This window comes from Malus domestica, chromosome 11 (genome assembly GCF_042453785.1).
Source record: "Malus domestica chromosome 11, GDT2T_hap1".
Lineage (NCBI taxonomy): Eukaryota > Viridiplantae > Streptophyta > Magnoliopsida > Rosales > Rosaceae > Malus > Malus domestica.
The window spans coordinates 37,799,886-37,823,645 of NC_091671.1; the positions used below are offsets into that span (position 1 = coordinate 37,799,886).

Here is a 23,760-nt window from a genome sequence, read left to right on the forward strand (position 1 = left end):
CTTTCCTTCCATGCCCTGCGTCTGCGTGCTTTCTCATTGCAGACGGCTCGTTTTTTGACGCCCTAGTAGCTACCTGTGAGATAGCCTTTCAAAGTTTTTGGTAATTTTTTTTTTTGGACAAGTTTGAAATCGACTGGATTTTTCTTTTCCTCTCATAAATAAACTTGAGCAATTGGTGAAATAATTAGTCTACAAAGTTTAACTATTGGAATGATCGCTTTTTCAGTATCTGGTTAATATGTGATCAAAGTTTAATTATTAGATTGTAGGACTAGTTGAACAGTTTGGACAAATGATATTATCTACATTAAAGAAAAATGATGGACTTAGCCTCATAATAAGCTAGCAATAATGTGGTTCAAACTTATCTTTGCCGAGAATCAAACATTTCACTTAAAAACGAAAGAGAATATCACTAGATCATAATACTAAGTAACTATTCAAATTGTTAAACACCTAAAATGGTCCATCTTTTTTTCTTTTTTTTTTCTTTTTTTTTTTTGCCATTTTCCTTCATTTAAAGGTCCAAAAATAATGAAATCTGAAGATTGAGATGGGACTAGTCTTAACATCTGAAATAAGAAGTAAATGCAACAGTCGGGGCAGTCTGTGATCTCCTGCTATAGGGTGGGGTGCTCCTATATCTTTCCCCTGTTAACCTGCAGCACAGTAACTGAGAGGAAGAAGAAGATAGAGCAAGCGACCTTTTCATTTCTCTTGGTATGCTAACATTACATTTATTTGGCTGCTCAAGATATGCCATCATTTAGCCCAGACCCTATTGGGTTGGTTAGGAAATTGGTTTCGCATGTTTAATTTGCCGCAACACATCACATGTCAGTACAACGTGCCAAATACAAACACGTATCTCTTTTTTATTACACGACTTGTCACGTAATAAAAGATACAAAAAATATCGTACAGAAGATACAGACAATTGACTGTATACAACATCTGGTACTTGTGCCGAGGAGTCCCTTATAGTACATGCAATGTATCTCTCTCCGAGTCTCTCTATCTCATGCACATACAAGAAAATCACATGCAATGTGTCTATCTCGCACTATCTCACCCACACACAAGAAAATCATGTGACGAGAGAAACAAGAATTTATCTTGAGAAGTGACCTTTTGTATGTTTCTATATCACAACTATGGTGATTTATTGGCCCATTGCTTCTAAAAAATCAATAAGGTGAAGAAAAAAAACAATCATTCTCGAAGAACTGTGGTTCATTTGGTGAAAATTTTCACCTGTTCAGTTTCATGAACTCGTCTGTCTGGTATTTCCCGCGATTTGAAGTACGCGGTTCCTGAATTATGTCGAAATCCATCCAAACTCTGTTGTTACATTGTAATTTCTCCTTCAATAGCTGCTGGAAAGCAACCTAATAACCAACTCCAATAGCTCTTTCTTGGCACACAAGGTTGGACTCAAACATGTTTTGGAGAAGTTATTGATGCAAGTAGAATTTCCAACCATTGTATCCCGCACACTGCATTCGGGGAGCAGATAATTAGCACAAGAGATGTAGCGGCAAGCACATCGAACCAATGTTTCAACGATCCCACCAGCAGTAGTAAATCCAAGACATCCATACTTGTTTGTGAAGAAATTTAAATACAATGTTCAACTGTCACCAGAAATCGCCACAAGAACAGATACCATCTTCAAAGTGATGAAATCTATTTGCATCCCTCACAACAAGCACCCGCCTAAAAACCTTTGAAACTAGTTTAATGAAATTATGGCAATCGCCACAAACCCGAAGGTTCTTGGTGATTCGGATAGGGGTTCCTTTGGGAGTTTTAAGCAGACCGTATGCAATTGCCAGCCTTTCACTATGTCCATAAAGCATTTTAACTCTCTCTTCTTCCTCTACATTGTGCAAAACAAATTTGGTTTGAGCCACATAATCTACTTCTCTCTCCAATTTCTCTGTGATTTGAGCTAACTTGAGGTAAATATCATCGGACTGCGGATGAGATTTATCCCTCGCCGTGAATGTATGAACCTTGTTTCCAACCTCAATCCAACTACATCCCGGATTTTTCTTCAATCCACTCCCCTTCATTCTCAACCTCACTTCATCTACATCTTTCCATCTTCCACTAGCAGCAAACACATTAGATACAAGCACATAATTTCCAGGATTCTCCGGGTCCAACTCTAAGATTTTCTTTGCTGCAATTTCTCCGAATTCTTTGTTAGAATGAACCCGGCAAGCCCCAAGGAGTGCACACCATACCTCAGCTGTAGGTTCACTCTGCATGCTATTCGTAAAATGGTATGCCTCTTCCAACCGATTGGCGCGACCAAGAAGATCAACCATACAGGCAGAATGTTCAGGCCATGGTTCCAAATGATATTCATCTCTCATAATTTCAAATATTCTTTTACCCTCATCAATCAAGCCCGAATGACTGCAGGCATATAGAAGAGCCAAAAACGTAATATGATCAGGAACATTTCTTTCACCTTCCATCTGCTCGAATAAATCAATGGCTGCCTTGCCTTGGCCATGCATTCCATACGCATTAATCATGGTAGTCCACAAAATTAGACTTCTATTTTTAATACAGTTATATACCTCATATGCATTCTCCAAAGTTCCAGAGCGGGCATACATATCGACTAGAGAGCTTCCAAGAGATCCCTCTAAGATGAAGCCCTTCCGGATAAGAAAACCATGAATCTCTTTCCCTTTCTTCAGAGCAGATAAACTCGCAACAGCCGATAGTATACTAACTAGTGCTATAGCATCAGGTTCAACATTTGTTTCCTTCATGAAGTGGCATAGTTCAAGGGCCTCATTTGCAAACCCATTATGAACATAACAAGAGATCATGCTCGTCCAAGACACAATATCCTTAGAGTCAATCAATTCGAACATCAGCTCTGCATATTTCACATATCCACACTCTCCATATAGGTTGACAACTGCATTTTGTAACACCAGATTGAATAAACCTGTTCTCACAGCGTAACCATGAACTTCTTTTACCCAAGAAACACATTTCAAGGCCCCACAAACAGCTAAAATGCTTTCTACCATCATTGCATCAGCATCCAATTGGAGCGTCTGCACCTTCCGGCACAATTCTAAGGCCCTTAAGTGACAATTATTCTGAGCATAGCCAGCAATAACAGTTGTCCAAGAAATTAAGTCCTTAGTAGGCATCTTGTCAAAAGCACGGCCCATGAAATTCACACAACCACACCTAGCATACATATCTATCAGTGTATTTCCGAGCTGCAAATCAGAGTCGAATCCCTTTTTAATCGCATAAGCATGAGCTTCCAACCCAGACAACAAATCTCCTAATCGACCGGATGCTGCAAGGATATTTAATAGTGAAACCTGGTCAGGTTTTGTATCAGTACTCTGCATATCTCGGAACAACAGCAGGGTTTCGTCATATAGACCATTCTGGGAAAAACCAGAGAGCATGGTATTCCACGAAACAACATCCTTGGCATCCAAGTCTCTGAAGATTATTGCAGCCTCATGCATGTTACCACATCTCACGTACATAGCAAGCAAAGAATTCGCCACATAAATGTCAAAGAAGTGACCCGATTTCAACACAGCAGCATGGATCTCCATACCAAGTTTACCACAAAAAGAATCCTCGCAGGCTTGAAGAGCGGCGACAAGGGTATATGAGTTCAGGGCAAGTCCCGAGCTTAGCATTTCTCGAAACAGCCCCAATGCTTCAGCTGATTTCCCATTTGCGGAATACGCTGAAATAATTGAATTCCACGACACAATATCCTCTTTTTCCTTCACACCATCAAATAACTTCCTCGCCCCGTCAACACATTTGCAGTTTGCATACATCGAAGCTAGTGAGTTGACAACGAGTGTTACATTACTATACCCGTATTTGATAGCCAGACCATGAATTTCTGCCCCATAACGGAGATTGTTAATCGCAACGCACGCTTTCAGAATACAAGGAAAAGTGCAAGAATCGAGAGGTTCCTCCAAAACCCTCATGTCCCTATACAGCTCCAGAGCTTTCCAAGGCTTCCCGTTTGAAGCACAAGCAGCAATCATCGCGTTCCAACTGAAAACCGTTCTGTGGGACATTTTATCAAACACCTTCTCCGCGTCCAAAAGAGAGCCACATTTCCCGTACATAAAAACAAGCTTAGTACTCAGAAACGCAGAATCGGGCACATCACAGCATTTGATCAACTGGGCGTGGATTTGCTGCCCTTCTGAGAGAGCCTTCTCGTTTGCGCAGAGCTCGAGGACCGGCGAGTAAGCCGCATCTAGAGAGAGCTGAAGGGAATTTGGATGAGTGAGCAAACTGCCGAGTGAGTGAAAAGCTTCCCCGAGGCTTCCTCCGTCGCAAACCTCCTTCAAGGAAGGTAATTTAATGGGATTTTGAGGGTGTTTGAAGAAGTGGAGAATCGGGTTTGGCAGAGCTTTCTTCAACATAGAGTGGCGGTGCACGGCGGAGGAAGTGGAGGAGCAGTAGTGTCGGGTTGAAGTAGCCATTACATTAGGCCGAGTACGTGCATGGCAAACGCAAGCGCTGCGCGGGACTATATTCTAGCGCATAACGAGCGTAATGCATGCGTTTTAAATTAAGCTTTGATGCACTAGGACGGAGATTCGAACTCAAGTGCAGCGGAATTCAATTTTGAGTGCAAGCGGACCACGCAATACTACAAACAACTGATCTCAAAAAAAAAAATATCTACGTCAGTTTATTTTTTTCCAAGATGCATTTTGTTATTACCAGTTTCAAAATAATGACATGTTTACCTATTTAGAACGAGAGAGTCAAAAATTAGATAAATTGGGCACAGGTGATTATAAATTGTGAACTGACATGCTTTTGATTTTGTATCCAATACTAACCACAACGAAGTAAAGAATCAAAATAATTCTAATACTAACATTCTAGTAAATGCTCGAGTAAAGAATCAAAATAATGCTAACTGGCAAAAAACACACTTTGTGTATGTGTAAACAATTTTTCTTAATAAGTGCATATTTTTTTTAATATTATATAATTACTGTTTTGTCCTCCTTATGTAAATATTATGTATCAAAAGTGAGTAAAATTAGAAAAATATGATTGTCATTATCTAAAAATAATGGTAAAATAGGAAAAATAGGGATATGAATGTCATTTTGTCAAAAAGTACAAAATTACTATTTTACCCTCCTTTTTGTCAATAGTGTGCATCAAAAGCGAGCAAAATAGGAAAAAAATGGGAAAAAAAAGTTGACAAGAAAAGTTTTCTTAATAATAGTATAGATACTAACGTTCTTCTAGTAAATGCTCGAGAAGTTGTGAATTAGAATAATTCCACTACCGAATCGAAAACAAAACACAACCTTTAGTTCGTGGGAGAGGGGTAAATTTTACAAAAAGAAATGGGCAATAATAAGTGCCCAAAATGCACTATTTCAAAAAGAATTGTAGCCAAAAAATGCCCACAATTGACCAATTTGACACTGGACCGATCATTTTTCACCCAAACGTCCCCATTCCTGGCACACTTGTCTGCTATACAACTTCCATCACACACCGTGTTAGTCCAACTATTTACATTAAAAATAACAAACAAACCAAAAAACCTGTAAGACTGGGACGCTCCTCGTCCGAAATGGAGATCCTCCTATTCATCCTAAAAGCATCGAGTATCGCCTTCCCGATCAGATGCTCAACCTGGTGTAGCAAAGATCCTGACAGGCAGCATGCTTGCGTGGTTTTCAACACAACAATTAGTTTATGGGTGGCTTCGTCTTTACTGTCAATCCTGTATAGTTTTCTCCTGTTCCGGTCCAGGCCAGCCCTGCTGTCACATTTGTACCCTTTAGCATGAGCAGCACTTCCGTTCTTTTCATCACGAGGGTTTGGGTCTTAGTTAGAACCGAGAGCTGCCCCATTTGCTGAAGTTATCACACTTGAATCGTATTTTAGGATCATCACCCCTGATTCATTGATGCTCTCAAGCTTTCCTCTGGCACTGTCCATGACAGCAAATGCCCGCCAGAATCCCCGCTTAGTAACTGCTTGAGGTCATTTGTAAGGAGAAGGGCAGTAACGGGATGCTTATGAAACTTGAGCACCTTGTGGAGGACCAACCTGTACTCTGGTACTTTATCATTGAGATTTAAACCACCCATCCCATTGGTCGTTGACTTCTGCTGGGAACTCTCGAGGTTGGTGTGGTGAACCATTTGCCACACCTTAACAGCCCCACTTTGATGACCCGTTACATACCAGTTTGTGTCCAGCCAATCAGAAAATGAACTACTTGTAACAGAAAGAATTGAATCAGAAGGCAGTTGAGACGTGTTAACCATTGCAAGGCAGTCCCCATTAACGCTCCAAACTGCAAGTAAAATTCCAGCTGCTGTCACAATATCCCCTGTCAAGTCATTCACATAAATCGCAGAAATCGGGGCTGGAAACTCAGGGAGCTGCCTAACAAAAACCAAGGAGCTGAGATCCCATATAACAACAGTGCAGTCATCTGATCCACTCACAATCAGCATGTAAGGCTGGCTAACATGAAGACATGTAATTCTGGATGCGTGGGCGCAAAGTGCCTTCTCCAACTGCAAGCGCCTCAAGACACGGGAGCCAGAATTACTGATTCTCCAAACAGAAACTAAACCATCATCAGCCCCAGTGACCAGAATCTGACCATCATGGCTAACGCCAGTACACTGAATCTGGTTGCCCCCATGAAGATTCTCATGTGTCGATAGGAGTCGATCTTGATCATAGCTCATAAATCTTAAGCTACGATCTGGGAAACCCCATGCAACATACTTGGTATACGTTCTTGGCTTAAGCAAACAATTTGTTCCTGCCACTAGGATTTTCTCATTGACAGTAACAATCTGAGTTATCGAAGACGATGTCTTGCGTATCTCATGCTGAACGAGATGGTGAGAGTACTTAAGTGGATGAGGAACCCTTCTGTTGACCTGCCTTTTCACATGGGGTTTGAGGAATAGCTGTTTGGGTGTCTGCCCAAAATGATTAATCTGTGCTAGAATTGAGGCTTTCATTGCAGGATCTGTCACCGAATCTATGTCTACACTCCCCTCGTACGTGTAGTGATAGAAAACATTCACAGCTTCCTCAGCTGCCTGTCAATTTCAAGGAAATTTATAATGAAAAGCAGACCAAAACAGAAAGTACTAAAGTAGAACACAAAGTCAGGACCAGAATAAGTGCGGTAAACAAGTGCTTGGCACATGAGAGCCAGAATAGAAAAATAGTCCAGTAGTATTATATCTCAGCAAATTTTCAACCAACAAGTTCTTTATCAAATTGAGCTTGTAATCCGTTACCAAGAAAAATTGAGCATTAAATATATGTTTGGTTGCAAAAATAAGCACATGCAAAGATGAGGACTTCACTATTCACCAGTTCAAGTTAGGTTTGGGTATATCTCATGCAATCACATATATGTGGGCAATATGTCTCTAGGTGCGGTAAATACTGAACTGAAAGATGAAACTAAAATGATGCCACAAATTTCTCTGAAGAACTTCCAGGTGCACAAGTACAACTTTATGAGGCCTATTAAAAGCTTATGAATGAGTTGCAGCGTGCCAAGAACGAATCTCGATACGAACCTTTCCTCTCTGTTTATATCCAAAAATGAGATCTATCCAATGATGCAAATTTTGTGAAACGTAGTCAGATTCCAGGGCCTGCCTGTGCTTCCTGATGAATTCTCTAGCACTGCCTTTAGCCCATGGAGGTAAGCCAACATCACCAACCTAATGATAGAAATTAAAGAGATAATGTTTAAATTCTCAAATAGTAGAAAAAGAAGAAGATTCAAGTAGCATTGGGCTCTTGCTCTTAAATAAAAAAGTGGCATTTGGCTAGAGCACAAAAAAACCCAGTTCCCCTACCTTAACTATTAGCATTTTCAAAATTGTATGTACCAACAAAAGAAAACTTTTGTTAGAGCATCTTATTTTGTTTATTAGAAATCACAATATTTTGTTTATTAGAATGCACAATAGAAAGTTGTACACGTCTACCCAAATGGTATATGCATTTGGGCCCTCAAGGGTGGTCGATGACTGTCAACCGTCAAATAATTTTTATTCTTAGTAAGGGATTAAGATGTTTCACCTTCTCTCCTGATTGCTTCTCTCCCAAATCAAGATTGAAACGATTTTCCAGGAACTCTGGCATGTAGAAAAATTCAGGAATCAACTCCTTCACATCTGATGTGTTGCCCTTTCCAGCTGCACTGAACCAAGTATCTTTAATACTATTAAAAAGACGATCAGCATGGTCAAATTGCCCTCCCTGTAGCTTTTGATTCTCTGTACTGAAAGGTGGTAGGCGTAGAAGATAGAAGAGGACAATCCCAGCACTGGAATAATGAGAACCATAATGGAACTTTGGGACCTCCGGATCATCCCAGCTCTCGTACCTGAGTAGAGAAGGAAAGATAAGATGAATAAATAAACAGTGCTGATAACATACGTCCAAAAATGTGTTTCTGCATATAGAAAACCATGCTAGAGGAAGTGCTTCATGTGGTTAAAACAACTATACAGAAATGAAACAGGAAATACTGTAATCAAAGAAAACACAACTTAAAACTTAAAAGTGAAATAAGAATAAACCAGTGGAATTGATATTACCTTTTCCTGAATTCTTCTCTGCCCTCTAATGTTTGACAACCCATCGGTTTGTCAAGTCCACGAAAAGTCTTGGGATCTGATAAGTCCAGGTTTTCACTCTCATAATCTGCCAGAACCCATGGAAACACTGGATATTGGGTAAGATCACTGTATCCCCGTCCTGCCAACGTGTTGAGATGCATGAGGTACTGGAAATTGCTTATTTCTCCATTTTGCCACCTCTTTGAAAAGGACTTGGCCATTGACTTAAATAGGCGGCTACCCTCATTGCTTTCTTGTTTTGCTGATCCTGATATGGTTGTGTCCAACCTAAAGCAAGGAATAGAATTATGAATTAAAAAATTACTGGCAAAAATCCCAAAGGTGATGCAGAAGATATTCGACAGGAAAACCATCAATACATAAGTAAAACACTAATATAGGTAAATTTGCGGTTCATATCTTAAATGCTATGTTCCACAATATACACTTGCACAGTTTCAACATCCCGAGTCCCAAAAGGGCACACAAACAAAACACACACAAAGACAGACATACACACACTAGTAGACCAAAAAAATCATGCAAAATAACACGAAAAGGACTATTGGAAAAAAAAAATTAGAGGGAACCGGGAATTGATTGCTTACATGCTATTTCTGGGAAGATTCATGGCTACTAGATTTTTGAAAACTTCTTCCCTTTCTTTTTTGTGGAACACCAAAAGATCATTACATCCATCCATGCTAAAGATTTCAACAGCAACAGGACGCAACTGGTAATCACGCTTCAAAAGCTCATGAACACTGTTAAGTTTCCACATGTTCCAAGGGTGAGGTAGATTACCACTAGTACAGACTTTCTCCTTTCCCCATGCACCGCCATTGTAGGCCCATGCTCTTCCCCCAACTCCTGACTTTACTGTTACTCCCCAAGATGAAGTTGACTTTGAATGGAAATCCATAGTAACATCCTTCTTTACACCAAGAGCCTGATCAATGATAGAGAGTTCATCTTCGCATTCCTTTTCACAAATACACCCAGAGTCGTCGATATAGAAGTTTTCAATCACATACAAAGAATGCTCGCCTATTAAAAATATACCATCATGCTTGTCCAGACCCATAACTCGTTCACAATTATACCGAAATCGTATCTTTTCAAAAGGTTCCAGATAAGGCCTGATCAGGTATTCACCATTATCATGGAGTTCCTTATCCGATTTATCATCTGTGACTTTGACATCATCGATTCTTGCAGAAGAAGATTGCCATGGAGACCCTAGGTCAGATCTTTCATGTACACTGTCATCTATGGGGACAGATGCTGAACTAGATTTTCCACCAAACTCGAGTGCAGAGTGCAAACTTGCTTCATTGATACTACTAGCTCTATCATCATTCCATTCATGACTAACAGAAGCAACATCTTTGGCATTATCAGGTTCTTTAAGAAATGACCCTTCATACAGTTCACCATCAAGGCCATTCTGTTTGGCACTATCAGTCAAAAGTTGAAAGTATGACTCAGAATCATTATCAGAAGCATCCAGATCATTCTCATTATTCTCTTTGGACAGCTCTGCTTCCCTTACTTCAAATTGTCCATCAAGAACATTTTGGATAGTATCAAGTTTCAATCTGCAGCGCTCAAGTTTTTTGCGCATCCTGTATGGACCTTCAATTGGACAAAGCTGCCAATCAGGATCCCGATTAACAGAGGATTTTTGCATTGGGAATATTCCCCGCTCATGGACAAGTTGTTGAAGATGCGTTTGCCACTCGCTCTCAGCATGCAGAACCCATCCATACTTGTCTTGACGCACCACTCTTAGTTCAGTGGACATTGCATCACGCACCAATTCCAGTGCATATCTCCGTTCATTCACCTGCTCCCAGTGCTTTATATCTAACTTTGATGTATCCCTTGATTTTCTCCCCATTTCTCTCTTGCGACGACCCTCCATAGCTTTAATTCTCACTCCTGGAAATTTTGCTGATCCAGTAATATACTGTACCCACATAATGGAAGCACACTGCTCTAGTACTTTATTCACCATCACTTCAGAACTCTGAAGCCATTCAAAGAAAGCAGATAAATTTTCAGTCAATATTAATAACTTGTCAAATCCCCCATGTAGCACATCCAGTTGGTGTCCTTGATTTGGTTTAGAAACCAGCAGATCTTCTAGAGCTACCTGACGATGCACCAGGAGATACTTGACAATATCAACAGCCATGTTCTGCACATTCTGTCGTTGGTCATGCAGGAGAGATATTAAGTTGACACAAAGACAACAATTTATATCGGTATCCATATTGCTGGGACAGAATATAATTCGCCTGTGAGCAACTAATAACTGTAAGACTGTGCCGATATTAATTCCTGAATTATCATGTGAAGAGTTGGAGGAAGCTCTCTTCTTTGATTCAACTAGCAAACCTAAGGACAAAAGCAGATCATCTTCTCCTATTGAAGACAAGAATGATGGCAGAAAACAATACAGTATCATACGATTTGTATTTTTAAGAATTGAATGTATATAAGCATCAAGTTGTCTGCTCCCTCTTGCAATAGATAAGAGGCTCTTCCCACTAGGAGTAGCTTCTTCAATTCGGCCATCTTTATTTGCTAATTGTAGCATGGATAATAAGAACTCAAGCGTCTTTAGTATTCCAGAGGGTTGAGGAAAAGCGCCCATATATGCACGATCCACTATCATCCAGCATAAGGAATCTAAATTTGAGGACCAACGATTTTTATCTAGCTTTTTCTCATTTTCTTCATCATCGCGCAAGAGACGCCTTTCCAGAAAGTTCATCAGTCTGCTAAGGCACAATCCTTGGAATACCAACATAGAATCTACATCAACATATAATGGAACACTTTCCAAGATTCCCTCTATAATCTGTGATGCTTTAATTTGCTCGGTCACAAACTCAGAAAGAACTTCTGCAATAAAATCTAAAACAGCAGTGGCTCCAGCGGAACAAGGACCACCTCCATAGCCACAATCATCCATTTCAAGAAGTAGCTTTGGACTAGCTGAAAAAAAATTACTTGCATTAGAAGGCCCAGGAGACTTCAGCTCTGCAGATGGATCAAATTCAGTGGTAGTCGCAGAAGAATCAATGGAAGGAGTGGCAACCAAGGGAGATTTGAATTCATTATAGCCCACACTTCCCAGCCAAGATGTCAATGCTAAAACAGGAGAAGGAGAGGGTGTAAGTGGGAGCCTCGAACTAGACTTCTCTGATAAATTGGGAGAATCAAGCATGGTAAAAGATGCGGAACTCTCAGAATCCACTGGTTTAAGGGGTTCCAGGGTGACCTTACGGAAACTAAAATCATTTGTGCTGGATGTGGCAGAAACTTGGTCAGCATTGTCACCATCTAAGCTCTGAACAGCTTGTACATCCTCTTGCACTGATATGTGCAATCCCGGCTGGGCTGTAATAGCCTTGGTCTTTGCTTTATCATCGGCCCCAGAATTTAGGGGAACAGCCGTATCTTCAGAACTTGAACTCACCTGAGCAGGAGGGAAGCTTCCAACACTGATGGAGGTTTTGGCAGACTGATCCTGTTCATGAGGTAGGCTAGAAAACGTGTTCTGTGAACTACAGGTATCGTCACAATCATTCAAGTTCTTCTCTTCTGCCTTTACAGATAGCTCCTTCGCCATCTTCACAGCATGGGCCGCTCTGTAAGAAACAAGATAATGAGTTGAGTAAAAAGAGAAGTTCTAAGAAAAACCAGTAAAATTTAGATTAACAGTATCAATGTCAGAGAATACTCGGTCCCATGACAAACCTGACACAAGAAAAATATAGGTCAATGCAGCCTTCGAGAAACTCTGCTCGTTTGCAGACAGCAGTGAAAGGGGGGCACATTTTTGCCAAATCAACCATAAATCTCAAGACTGAAGTAGCAGCAAAAGGGGCTGATGCCTCCCCACCCATTAAGCGTGCCGCATATGTTTTATGCATCAATGCTTCACCTTGAAGCTCCCCGGCCATGTCTGCATTTCCATTCACGAGTTCTGCCACAAGGCCAGCACCAACCTGGGAAAGATTACCAGATTGGTGAGCAAGCATTGACTGAATGCTCAGCCTATCAAATGTAGATTTTGCCATGGTAATAACAGATTCCAACAATTCTACGAATTTCAGTTCCACATTACTTCCATCATTTGGCATAAGTGCATGAAAGTCTAGCATGCGAACTTCTGGCAATCTAGGATAGACAGACTTTCCGAATATCAGACAGAACAAAATGTAATATATGTCTGGGGAATCATAGAAGCTTGGAAGCACCCGGGTCAAGCCTTGATAACCTCCACTTGTCCGAAACTTTAGCGCAAATGTAGGAGACGAAGTAAGACAAACTCCAAGAAGAGTCATGATCCATCTCATACTTGTTGGGTGAACAGATTCATCTAGAAAATATGTAATCAATTTAGAAGAAACAATCTTATGCCACTGCTCAAGCAATTCTTCGGATTTAATGGTTACTTGCAGATCAATAAGCATCTCCAGCAGCATGTTTCTCACGATTACATGCTTTCCCATGGCCTCACGCACTATTGGATGTCGGGGTGTCAATTCAGGTGGATCAAATGTCATAATCACAAACCGAACCACATGTTCCAGTTCAGAAGAGAGAAACCCATCTTCTAAAATGACACCAAGCAATACAACCAATTTCTCCAAAACGGGAACTTCAACATCACCCCGCTGTAGAGTAACTAATAAATGTTGAACAAGGTTTATTCGGCGCAGAACAGTAAGGTTATGATTTCTGTACCAGTGCATGGACACTAGATGCTCAAGAAAACCAAGAAGTGCAATTTGAATTGCAACTGGAGCCGTTACCCACAATGTCCAATCCAACAAGACATGTTCAACCATGTCTTCATTTGACAAGACAATGCAATTTGAGGTTTCATCCGGAATATCAGCACTTTCAAGCTCCGAAATGTGACTAAATGAATCTTTTGGTGCAGAAAAATCATCCATGTCTCCTTGAGATCCAACAGAAGAAAACTCATCACGAAACCTTGACAAATTAAGTTCCTCAAAACTGGTTTCCTGCATAGTTGTAACTGGTGACAAATTAGTCCGATTATATTTCAACTTCCTCGGTTCCGAAAATGAAGCTTCACAAGCAGCAATCTGGAAAAAGATCTCAAGAGATTGCATGTCAAACAGTGACATTTGACGACGCAAAAAGAGAGCCAACAAATGGTATCCCCGGCATTTTTGCATGTCTCTCACATTCTGAGGATTCTGATGAAGGGCAGAGGCCAGTAAAGTAAGGGCCATTTGTAGCATGTCCCTAGTCTCAGCAGCCTCAACTAAGGCCAGGATAACAGTCATCCCACCAACCAGGCAGATAGTATCACCAATTACACATTGCCTACATAGGTAAATATCCCCATGAAGACGCCCAAATCGTGGTATACCTGCACAAAACAAAAAATGAGAACAAAGGAAATAAAGGAAAATTCTAAAAATCTAGATCCACCAGTTTTTCACATACATACATGCATATATATTTATATAATCATATAAATGTGAAAATTTGGACCCAATACGTGAGCCGTCGTCTTAAACATACCCCCAATAGGAGAAGCAGCTGCTGACAATGGATCAACTAGATTGAGCATGGATAGCTCCCCTGATGCTCGAATAGCTTCTGCACAGGTTCCATCAAATGCGAATATAAGCTTCTTCCCAGAGAGCTGTGAAGAGAGATAACCTAGTCTCTCCAAATCCCAAACAATTCCACTGCCATCTGCCTTGGAGACTACTTGCTTACTAGATTTGTCAAGCTTCTGTGTATTAGAAGCCAAGGTCAAGTCAGCATCCAAGGTATCTAAGATAGCCATGCTACCACCACCACATGCCTGGTTGGGGACAAAACGAAGAAGATCCGTGTCCTGGAAGAGCCCTCTATATCCTCTACCAAGAATGTACATGAAACAAATACTACCTGAGGTGAGCACCTCCTCAAAAAGGTAGCAAGAACGGACCTTCCAGGTCGAGTCACTAACTCTTGCACAATTAACTGGAGTCCCCACGGTTACCTGCAAAGGTTTCCCAATCGGAGATGGAGAATATCCTAGTTTCCCTGTGTGTCTAAGCTTTCCATCAAGATATACATAAGCAACACTGGCTTGGAACAATCCAGCAAGAGCATTTGGCTTGCTATGTACAACTGCAAGGTGATGCCACCTGCCTTCCTCAAGTTCCAATCCTGAAAATGATAAGGAGCAAGAACTGCTGGTTGCAAGGGTAAGAACACCATCCTCGTCAAGATATAATTCTGCATAGAATGCATTTCCATTATTTGCAGCACCAACAGAAAATATCCGGAGAATATGCCGCTCATGATGTTGCCCGGCAGAACTGCTCCACTTTTTAGAAGAACCAGCTTTGGACTCAGTTTCTTTTGTTTGCAACTTCAACAGATTCTGAAACTGAAACCAACAGACAAATGAATAACCAGCTGCTGGAGGCCATGATCTTTCTCCCAGAGAAACCTGAATGGAAGCATGACCAATCTTGCTCATGTCCATCTCTACAAATGGTGCGAGGGAAATATTTTCTGAATCCTCCATGAGAATTAACCTTTCCATCATGTCAACAAGTATACGACCTGACTTCATTGACCTCATTTGCAACACATATCGAATAAGCATTCGAAGTTCTGATGCAGATAACCTACCACCATATACATAAAAAAACCTTGTTATTCAAATTGAATAAAGTCAAACCACCACTCTTAATTGCTGAGAGACACCTCCATTCCCAAAAATCCATATATAAATGGCACAGAAAAAGAACTTAGATAAAAATAAAGTGAAAAGACAATGAGAACTGAACAGAGAAAACAAATAAATTCCAATACATGTACGCAAGTCTTACCTGTATGCCCCAAGAACTTCCACAATCTCCAGAGCATGCTTAAGGAATGGAGATGAGCCCAAAAGGAATGGGTGAATGGTTTCCAGCAGAAGTTCAATGCAACCTAAATACATTAGACAAAGTAGAAAGTGAGAGTACTGGTCACCAATTTAGATACTTAAGCCAATAATTATTGTTTTTCGCACCTATAGAGGTGAGGTTTTCCTGGTTGAAGGGACCAGCATGAGCAAGCCTTTCAATAAGGTTAAGCACTTCAAGCTGCATCTTTGGAGTAAAAAGCAGTAACGACCGAATAAGAACTCTGACAGCACCAGCGTTGAACACCCGTTCCTTATCAGGATGAAATGAACCTGATGTAGTCATTATTGAAAAACTTGAAGACTCATTATCAAGCACATCCGACGATGTAACACTTTCTGATGTTAAGAACGGTGGAAGCACAATTTCAAGAGCTAGTTCAAACAATAATTGTATGACTTGCTTTTCACAGTCCACACCAAGTAAGCCTGACTCGGATAGAAGATCATAGAAAGTTTGGGATGATATAATTGTGTGCAATTTTGTCCTATTAACAGCATTACCACACACCCCAGCAGTCACTAGACGCAACAAATACGTAAACACCTTGATGTAAACCTCTAAAGAAGATTGATCTGAATGCTCCCCTTCACTTTGGAAACTATGGAGTGTGGTAAGAAGAATAGAAAAACCAGTGGCTTCACCAAAAACCCTCTGAGCTGAGTTACTAACTCCCAGAATGCGCCACAAAGCCCCCATAGTGTCACATTTTGCATCATTTTGAAGCCTGTATTGAGATCCCGTAACACTGGTAACCATTCCACTTTTTAGAATTTCAACAATCACACCTAATTCTTCAGGATGTGCCTGGTCAAATATGAGAAACTAAAGTTATTTCGAAAATCGACAATGGCAAAGCTCGATGACTAAAATACTACTATGTCTGCACAAAAGCTTCTATAACTACTTCTATGTTATGAAAGTTCTAGATTTGTCACTAATTTTTTTTTCAGAAATATATGAATGAAAATTAAAAATAAAAATAAAGGGACAAGAATTGAATGCAAAACCACGGAAATTCAAATTTGTAGAGAGTTACAGTATACTAAAAAAGTAAACAAACCTGGGTACCATCTTCAATGATCAAACATGACAATACCCTAAGCACCCCTGCTCGGTGTGTGTCAGACACAAGAAACGGAAGAACAGTAGTTACACCATTAGCCACACGGAAAGACGATTGGTTGGTTTCAGTTTTCTTTAATAAAGAGACCATACAATCCCACGCTATAGTAATTGTACCATCAACTTCAAATATAGGAAGCTTCCCTGAACCAGATTCCATTAGTTTGGGTGATGAAATAATTACATCCTTGCTGTCCAAGTGCTTTTTAAAGCTGCTTGAACCAGAATTTATCTCCAACTGATTAGTATTGGCACTTTGATGCTCTGAACCCAAAAGCAACTTGTGCTGCTTCAGGTCATCCAACAAAACCTCCAGGACACCAACTTCTCGGAGGACCTTTTTGTACTGCTGGTCAAAAGATAGAAGTTTTACAAAAAAAGAAAGTACAGTGTGCTTTAAGTCTGATGATATTGGTTGCTGCAACAAGCAACAAAGTGACAGTAACTCTTGCTCAGGGACGCAGTTTACAACAGTCACGGCATACTCAAGAATTTTTAGCAGTATCTCTTGTAAAGATGGAGGAAAACCAGCCATATTTAGGATGAAAAGTGGAACAGTCCGTAACTGCTGGCACAACTTGTAATTTTCAAGATGACTTGAAAATATTTTGAACATTCTATTCAGAACTTCTGCTTGCAACTCCCTGCTTTCTGCTTTGAGGAAAATGTCCTGCAACATCTGAACTGCTTCAAGGTCTTTGACTTTATTATTGTCCTTTTCCCAAACTTCATCAGCCAATCTATCTGAAGATGGTGTACGACTTCTGCTATGGCCACTGGACCTGGTATGGGAAGACTTGGAAACTTTTGGTTCGGTTGGGCCAGTTTGAGCTAGATTAACAAGAACATCAAGCAACCTAGACAGTGTGGGAGAAAGTTGTTCATCTAAGGGTCCCTTTTCTCCCATGGAATCCTGAATGTCTACAACATCCTGTGCATGGGAACCGCCTGATGCAGAATTTTTGTCTGAAAATTTATACTGAACAGAATGGAACCCCTGACTTTCAGACATTGAGGAAAGAATTAAAGCAAACTGAACAAGGAACTGATAACCATGGGCATTATGTATATCCTCCCTAAGCCTGACACCACCAGCATCTACATACCCAAAATGTATCAGAACCAACACATATTTAAGCTGCAGAAAATGATATTAAAAAAATACAGCACAAGGAAGAGATGTTAGTTCAACTAAAGAAGGAAAACTGATGAGCCAATTACCAGGTCTATATGACAATTCAACACATTCAAGCAGCAAATCCACAATGCCCATGGTATATGTAGAATCACCGCAATCAGGATTGAAATCTTTGACAGCCATTAAAAGAACTTTAATCTGCACAGGGGGAACAGAAAATCATAATGTGAGAATAATTTTAAAATGATAACCAGAAAACCATGGATCAAGCCATTCTTTGAAAACAATACATTAAAAAAGTCAGCACAGCCTGTGTAATCATCATTGGCTAGCTCATGTTCCTGCTAGAACTATATGCTTATCCAACATTAGAGGGTATGTGGGAGGTATGCATGGTCAGTTGAGCAGGCATATTCAGTATATTTAGGATTTAACCATTACAATGCAGTGCACGCACATAATATATTACATACCAGATGATGTTTGCGAATATAGTTTGCAGTGCTCCCATTGTCATTGACCAAAAGAAGACCAAGAATCTGGAAAGATAAGCACAAGTTAGCACAAACAAAATCCGAATTACGGGTTCTAATGTCTCTACAAATACGGCAGGCAATACGTGCAATGTATCAACCTGCATAGCATGTCTATGAAGCTGAATGCTGTGCAGCAGAACCAGGCCCTCGTTGTATCTAGAGAAGACTGTCAAAGAGCCATTCGCAACCATCTGAAAGAGCAACTGAAGAGAATCATCCTCAATCAAACTTTGTGCTGCCAAAGGATGGTTTGCCAGTGCTTTCATAATATGCACAACACTCCCCTCTACCTGCATAATTATAGGTTAGAAACAAAAAGAAAGTTTAAAACGTACCATGAACCGAGAACATAGCAAGTACAACAGGCTTAAAAATCAATATCAAACATGAATAAATAAAATTTCTGATAAAGTAATAATGAGGTTTGGCCTAATAAGGCAAGTGATAATGGACAGCACAATAACATACAAATAAAGACGAGTTCAGTATGAGAAAAATGTCACGCACTACTGGCTGGAGTTCAAATATGTGAAATATAAACATCTAACAAAGAAAAATAAAAATGTTAAAATACCCACAAATCATGGCATGTTCAAAAAATGTCACGCTTCAAATGCTACAAGGTTCTACTTCTACTAAACACAAGATAGCAATTAAGCCTATTGTGTTTTCAAAATCAATCTTTGCATACATCCATGTGTAATAAACATGTATGGTTTTGTGTACCATTAAGTAAAAGCTACCTCAAGCCGATGGACTTGGCCGGCAACACCGTCATAATCTTTCTCAGTTGAAAGTAGTTCATCATGATCAGTAGCCTTTTGCTTCTGATTGGCTTCATCAGGATCCAGAAGGGCATTGAGAATATGAATGAGACAGCACAATATGCCCGAATCAAGGAGAGATTGTTTATCAATAGGCTGCAAACAGCAAAAGGAAACAAGCATTAACAGCATGTGAATGAAAGACAAAAAAGTCATTTAAGTCCGTCACAACCAAATAAGTATCCTAATCTAGTGAAATTAACAAAAGTTTACCGCAGAAGCTAGCACTTGTAAAGCAGTTAACAAATTTGAACCAGGACTGATGCCATCCTGCACGGAAGTAAATAAGATTATGACTTCAGGAAACAGATGAGAAAACAATGATAACACCCACTAAAATAAAAGCCAACCTTTGTGACTTCTGAAAAAAACGTCAGTACTTTTTCTACATCCAAATATCTTTTTCTGCTGCTGATTTTTAGCTTCTCAATATCTGTTACAAATGCCCTTCCCAGGACAAATGAGAATATATGTGTTTCAACTAACCTGTGTTCATCAAAACTTGTATGTTAGTCAACAAACTCGGATTTTTCTATAACCAACAGTTATAGAAATGCAGAGTTTAACTTTTACCAAAAGTTCCAAAACAAGCAAATCATTTTTCATGATTCATTTTCTAATGTGAAAAAACTGCTTTAAAAATTCAAACAAAATTATGCATCTGTACATACTCAAATTAAAATCAAATAGAGGTCTCCAACTCGACATGACAACAGATTTTGGTAATTGGATCTGACAAAAATAAATGAGGAAAAACATGTTTTCAGTGACACCAGTGACAAGAAAATAGAGTGGAGTAAACAGTCAATACTTGTCCAACCCAGCTTTAGCAACACAAAGTTGCTGGTTATGCAGGGAACTGATCTATTTTAATTTGCAGCGGCACCATAAAACCAATTCAGAACACACATAAACGTCAAATCAATAATTAATTTTTCTTAAAAGGAAATATTGTATACATCACTTGCATCTCTATTACAAGGTAAATTAGCCCTTCGCATAGTTAATTTTATCACAACAATATGAATCATAATATTACATCCTTTTCCCATTTTTCGAAGAAATTATGTACTAATCAATGCAGAAGACAAGAAAAGGGGGAAGAGGGTTCATACATGGTAACTAATTGAGCTACATTTGCATGTTGCCTTACTAATCTACAAAAGATATCTACAGTTAAATTCAAGGCCGCTTCTTTCTCCTGCATATACAATTTAAAAAAAATTAGAAACCATTATTTTCAGAAACAAAAAATAACTGCATGCGAATATATAAAAGCAACAAACAATATAATGAAGATTCTGCCTAAGAATAAAAGTTAATGATTTGAAACGTTTTATCCTAATTTAGAGATGTTATTGGGGATTTAATTGGTGATTTCAGTTTGTTAGAAAGCTAATTGGAGATCTGATTTCTGGAAAGGCTACATAAATAGTTCATGATGTAACCATTTGAGGATCTTTTTTTTTCCAAACGTATTTTGAGGATTGACTATCATATATTTGAAAACCCCGACACCCTATTGCTCATCATCTCTGCCTCATTTCCCCCCTCTTCTATTTCACCCAAAAACTCTCTGCTCCTTTTCCCCTTATTTATTCTGCATCACATCAATAAAAAAGAAAACACATGGAATAAGTAATGAAAAAAAACCTTTTCAGAGCTGGATGTCCGGAACTCTTCCCAAAATCTCTTGAAGTCCAATTCCAATTCATGTTTGTCTCTGCTTTCACAGGCATTGGATGTTAATGATCTTGTAATGCTACAGTATCAAATTGAAATATAGAAACTACAAACAACTGATACCATGCATCCTTTATGGAAGATTTATATGAGAACACAAATCATAAAACTTAGATGTTGACCCTCACAAAATTTATGTTAAGACTCACTAAAAAAGACAGCACTAACTCTTTACTTTGGCACCAAAAGCTTGCAGTAACTTTTTGCTACTTCTTATAATAATCCAAACATGTTTTAAGTGGCCAGCAGAATCAACAGCTACATAATTCACCTCTATTGTTTTGTACAAACTATTTGCATGTATACATATATAGATTATACATGCATGTGTATAGACTACCCTCTTTATCCGCCAAATCTCCAAATTTTACCACACAAGCTATGTGTTATATTCTACATGTCCTAATCACGTCATCAGACATAGTCTATTACATTTTCCTTTCTAAACCCATTCAAGCATATCAAGGTTTGGGAATGTAAAGCATCAATCAACGACAAACAAGCTAAAGCCATGAGGTTTGATGACTAAACTCTAACCCAAGCCACCATATGCTAAAACAGGGATCCATTCAAGGACGGGTGCATTAGCTGATCACATATAACCTATAATCACTGACGAGTTGCCACGAATGAGATGTCAATGACATCGATGCCAAGGCAATGCAACCATGGGCTACACTCTGAAGTCAAAACCACTCCAACACGCTAAAATTAAATCCATTTTCACACCATCAGTTGCTGCAAAATTTGTAGGGATAGTGGAACAGACCATCCAACGGGTGAGACTAGATGAGCCAAATCTAACAATCTAGCATTTGATCAAACAACAAGCTGCAAAGCTTAAGTCAACAAATACTCATCACAGCTGACAAGCTTCCCTAGAGTGCATAACACCGTTGAAGTATTAACAAAACACTCAATCCACGGCCACTTAAAACCCATTAAACCCCCAAATTAACAAGAAATTAGTAAATAAATTAAACCCAAAATGCCGTACTGAAAACGAACCAGTTTATCAATATATTAAACTACACAACTGAAAACCCAATAATTTTAAAAATAAAAAAAAAAGCGAAAAAAATGAAAAACAAAAGGAGTAGAGTACCCTGAAGGAGAATACGAGCCGTGAAGAGCTGAATTAGCATTGTTATTGGCAGAGAGAGCCGGCGACGATGACGAAGAAGCGGCGGCGGCGGCAGCAGAAGCAGATAAAGAAGACGACGGCGATTGAGTGAAACCGACCTTCTCCCTTAAGTCCTTAAGCAATGCTCCCCATTTCATCGTTTTCCCTATTGATTCTTAATACATACACCTCCTCTCTCATCCGCCGCACCAGATCCAAGCTCCACCGGAAGGATCTGATCCAGCCACAGAAACCTCACAATCAAATTTACCCAAACCGCACAAAAATTCCAGGAAAATAATATCTTTCCCGGAAAATCAAAACGAACACGGAGCTAATAAACCAATGCGTCCCAACAGACAGCGAGCGGACTCGGATTCGGGTCGGGATTCGGAGCAGCAAGATCCGGCGTATCGAGCTCGATGAATCTCGGCGTTTCGCTGCTCGTTTCTTGCGCGTTTCTTTCTTCTCCGCGACGGATTTTCTTTCCCGGATTTCGTTCAATTTTTTTTTCCCGATTTTCTTTTTCTTTTTTCTTTAATTTTTTTGTGTGCGAAAAACGCGGATACGCGGACTTCGGAGGAGAAAAGCGAAAAGAAAATGAATCGAAATAAATGATAACGTTGTCTCTGCGTGTTCTCGGACCGCCTCTCCGCGCCTTGTTCGTCGCTTCTTTCTATATATCCTTTCCAACTTCAACTCTCTCTCTCTCTCTCTCTCTCTAACTCTTTCTCTCTCTAGAATAAAAATTCAAAAATATTGTAAGCAACGTTGTGTTGTTTTTCTATGCTCTCATCGGCCACTTCAGCATGGGATCCACGTCTCCCAGGGTTCCACGTGGCTTCTTGATATGAACGTGCCAGACGTGACTGCCACTTTCTCTTATGAGTCCTTTTCTTTCTCTCTCTCTCTCTCTTCCGGCAAAGCAAATCAAAGATTCAAATGTGAGCTTTTGAAATGTGTTTTTAAAATGATTTAAAATATTATTTTTAAATATTTTTGAGTTCTAAAAAGACTTGAAGTGTATTTTACAAGAATCATTAGTTATATGCTTCTTCTAATGAGTGTTTTAAGTTTTTTCCAGGATTTACTTATATTTTTACTAAAAATTGGTTCTAAAAATATTTTCACTAAAAGTGTTTTTTGTCATTTTAAAAGTACATCCAAACGAGCTTTATATTTTTGTTTAAGAAAAACTAATGAAAATGGCTTGAAAACTTTGAATTTTAATCAAGATGATAAAAATGTATTGTAAATGAATGGTACAAAAGTGATTTTTTAAAGTAAAAATATATTTATCGTCAAAAATAAACAGTATCATAAATGTTTTGTTAAAACCCCTTTTGTTTACAGTGGGAAGCAATTAATTATTGATGCAACGCTATTGTATGTGCCTTAATGGCTAAGGGATCTAGCACGTACCTTTTTCTTTTCTTTTTGTAATTTTATTAGATATCTTATATTAGAGCAATTTCATCTCTAAAAAAATACGTCAGCATCCAGTTTATTTAATCCACTCAGTGAACAGCGATAGATCCTGATGAACACTAATAAGCCAAATGCATCTCTACCCCTAAAACTAAATAGCCTAGTCAATTTTATTAAAATATTATTAATTTTTATTATAAAATAATAAT

At 39.3% G+C, this 23,760-nt stretch overlaps 2 protein-coding genes across 2 annotated transcripts; both read right to left on the reverse strand.

Annotated features, from left to right (window-relative positions):
• Positions 1 to 837: 837 nt before the first annotated feature.
• LOC103448929 (pentatricopeptide repeat-containing protein At3g63370, chloroplastic) lies at positions 838 to 4,698 on the reverse strand. The gene has a single exon (XM_008388190.4). It carries the CDS (start codon positions 4,506 to 4,508, stop codon positions 1,638 to 1,640), a length of 2,871 nt encoding a protein of 956 aa, XP_008386412.3. The 5' UTR covers positions 4,509 to 4,698; the 3' UTR covers positions 838 to 1,637.
• Positions 4,699 to 5,310: 612 nt separating this feature from the next.
• Positions 5,311 to 22,890, reverse strand: LOC103448928 (protein SPIRRIG-like). Its single transcript, XM_029089158.2, has 19 exons — positions 22,106 to 22,890; positions 20,911 to 20,980; positions 20,373 to 20,458; positions 19,608 to 19,743; positions 19,471 to 19,527; positions 19,177 to 19,353; positions 18,532 to 18,723; positions 18,371 to 18,436; positions 17,981 to 18,095; positions 16,698 to 17,857; positions 15,742 to 16,441; positions 15,557 to 15,659; positions 14,247 to 15,352; positions 12,441 to 14,091; positions 9,281 to 12,331; positions 8,652 to 8,960; positions 8,131 to 8,437; positions 7,620 to 7,766; positions 5,311 to 7,127 (listed from the first exon to the last, which is right to left on the reverse strand). Exons 1-19 carry the CDS (start codon positions 22,279 to 22,281, stop codon positions 5,952 to 5,954), a joined length of 10,785 nt encoding a protein of 3,594 aa, XP_028944991.1. The 5' UTR covers positions 22,282 to 22,890; the 3' UTR covers positions 5,311 to 5,951.
• Between the last annotated feature and the right edge of the window lie 870 nt (positions 22,891 to 23,760).